Source organism: Phalaenopsis equestris, unplaced genomic scaffold (genome assembly GCF_001263595.1).
Source record: "Phalaenopsis equestris unplaced genomic scaffold, ASM126359v1 Scaffold208783, whole genome shotgun sequence".
NCBI classification, from domain to species: Eukaryota; Viridiplantae; Streptophyta; class Magnoliopsida; order Asparagales; family Orchidaceae; genus Phalaenopsis; species Phalaenopsis equestris.
This window is the reverse complement of record NW_018228012.1, coordinates 2,659-5,365: the sequence shown is the minus strand read 5'-3', so window position 1 is coordinate 5,365 and position 2,707 is coordinate 2,659. Positions and strand designations below refer to the sequence as shown.

Genomic DNA, 2,707 nt, shown 5'->3' with positions numbered 1-2,707 from the left:
TTAATTAGTTATTTTACAAACATTTTTTTAAATTTTAAATTATTTGACAAACATACCCGTTGTTTAAATTAATAAAACTAATTAATTTTTAATTAATGTTAATTTATTGCTTCAAAAAATTATTTATTTAATATAAAAAATCATTTTATCTTCTGTTATATACATAAATACAACACATTGGCATGATGGTTTTTTTTTTTTCAGAAACAGTTGACCCACAGCTATTTTCACACAACTGCAACAAACAAACAGGCAGCTTCCCCACAGTAGTTTTCTGGGCAGCGCAACTACAGCTGCCCCAAACATACACTAAGCCAATTAAATTTTTATTTTTTCTTAGTCATATATGTTCATTCTAAGCGGGCTTATGGCGAGTCCATCAGGCCACCCGCCTAATGTCCAGGTCTGTGGGATGTATGTAAAAATTGAAATTTGTGTTAGATATATAAATACATAAGAATTGGAACTGTAAGTCTTCCAATTCTTTTTATTATTATTATTATTATCAAACTCTTTCTTGCTCTGAAGCAGGAAATCCTGACATATTATTATAATCTTTTAGAGGTGAAATGAACGGATCAGGACGAGCTTTTCGATCTTTGTAAATGGATGGTCTTAATAATTACTTTTTGCATTGTTTTTCAAGCTTATTTGATTGGGCTTAATCCGTTGTAAGTTGGAAATTTATTCCTGCAATGTTGCCAGTGATTTGAGACATCTTAAATGTTATGTTATCTGATTTATTTCATTTTTCCATATAAGTGTAACATTACTAAGAGAATGTACTGTCATTACAAAAAATATTACAGAGGCTGGATGTAGAATATATCCAGGCACATCACAAAACGACGAGTACAATACATATACAATGAGTATAATATTACAATTTTTTTTTTTTGTGCTATCCAAACATAATTTATATCTGGACTCTTTTTTACCATATTATTAAATTAAATTATTATAACACATTAAAATAACTCTTAAAAAATAATTTCGACATTATTAAATCTTCAGTTGCACAAGTAATTTACCAATCATGAACTCATCATAAAAGTAGTAACAATATACTCCAAAAACACTGGCAACCAAAAAAAAAAAGGAAATTCATATTTTTATTAATTAAAATCAGTATTTCATTGAACAAAACTACTCTTTCCTACATATAAATTTAACCACAAAGTCATTATTGAAATACACCTTCTGTGGTTGGACAATCATCACATATAACTCAACAATTGTAATACACCACTAATACAATTATTATCATAGATAAATTAGTGAAGCGTGAATTCAAACTGGTCCTTTTGACCGCTTTAAAATTCCCTTTCACCTTTCAACAAACATAAAATGACCAACCGGATCTACAGAAGAACAGGCAAGACCTTGGGGAGGGGCTCAGGGGACTTCCCCGGCATGGACACCATTTTACAGTCACCTGATAGAAGCTGTGCGGTCGCGCTGCCATTGCTGTCTAAGAATTCCGAGAACCTGATGAGATGAAGAAGAACCCTCTCCAGCTCCTCACCATTACTCCATTCATGCACCTCAGCCTTGAGCAGACCGGGATCGCTCTGGATCAGATCCCATAGAGGATAGTTCTTCCTCGGCATCACGAAATCACTTTCGCCGAGCCGCAGAGATGGGCAGTAGTCGCCTTTGCCATCGCCTAAGTAGATGATCTTCTTCTTCCCCTCGGCGCGAATCCGCTCCATGATTTTGCTCTGCAAGATGCGGCCAAAGCTGGCGACTTTATAATCGAGGATATGAATTAGCAAAGAATTGACATTGATGGCGGGATGTATGAGTTTACCTTGCACATATTTGGGGGGCAAAGGGGGCATCCATGGGAGGAGCTGGTGAAATCATGGTAGGGAGAGATTCGGAGTCGGCCTTCAGCGTCGACGTAGCTGGGGTTTGTGTTGATCTCGGTGAAGCATCCGACAAGCCCGTGGTGCTTGAGGATCGTCTCAATGTAGAAAACATTGGCGTCGCTCACGATCCTCAGATCGCATCTGAAAATACCCTAGAGATTAATTGGAGAAAAAGAAGGGATTGGGGGGAGAAGATGGGAGGCGAGGTACCCTAGCGCGTGAGCGAATTTGATGGCGGAAGCCACGTGGCGGTCAAGTGGCGCCCTTTTGAGAACCTCGGCGAAGTCATCGATTGTCTTGCCCTGTGCGTGCAGCTCCATCATGATGCGGTCCTGAAACAGGGGAGAAGAATTGGCACATTGGGCGAATTAAAAAAAGAGAAATTTTGAATCGAATATGAGGAGGGAAAACCATGAGGGTGTTCCAGGGCATGGTGGGAAGAAGGGATTCGAAGAGCGGCGTAGCGCCGAGCTCGTCGATGAGCCAGTTATCGCTGTCGCAGTCGATGATCGTCTTGTCAAAGTCGAAGATTATCACTGCTGCGGCCATCTTCGTCGCCGGATGAGAAAGAGGAGGAAAATGTTGAGAATTTGGTGAATGGTTTGGCTGCGCGGCTGCTCTTTATAGCGTGAGATTGTGGAGAGAGAATTGGAATATTCGAGTATATGAAGAAGGGAGGTTAGAAGATGCTGAGAGAGAGACGGGAAAAATTGAATTAGATTCTGCAGCGGGAACGGTTCGGAGGTGGAGAATGGCTTCTCTGCGTGTAGCGGATGCGTGCCGCATTGTTTGGGTGGTGCGGCTGCAGGGGAGGCTTAATGCACGGGGAGGCTGCT

The 2,707-nt window shown here is 40.1% G+C and overlaps 1 protein-coding gene across 1 annotated transcript; it reads right to left on the bottom strand.

Moving 5' to 3' along the window:
• Window positions 1-1,136: 1,136 nt before the first annotated feature.
• LOC110036575 (thiamine phosphate phosphatase-like protein) lies at window positions 1,137-2,503 on the bottom strand. Its single transcript, XM_020741051.1, has 4 exons — window positions 2,283-2,503; window positions 2,082-2,203; window positions 1,811-2,012; window positions 1,137-1,721 (listed from the first exon to the last, which is right to left on the bottom strand). Exons 1-4 carry the CDS (start codon window positions 2,418-2,420, stop codon window positions 1,362-1,364), a joined length of 822 nt encoding a protein of 273 aa, XP_020596710.1. The 5' UTR covers window positions 2,421-2,503; the 3' UTR covers window positions 1,137-1,361.
• Window positions 2,504-2,707: the final 204 nt, after the last annotated feature.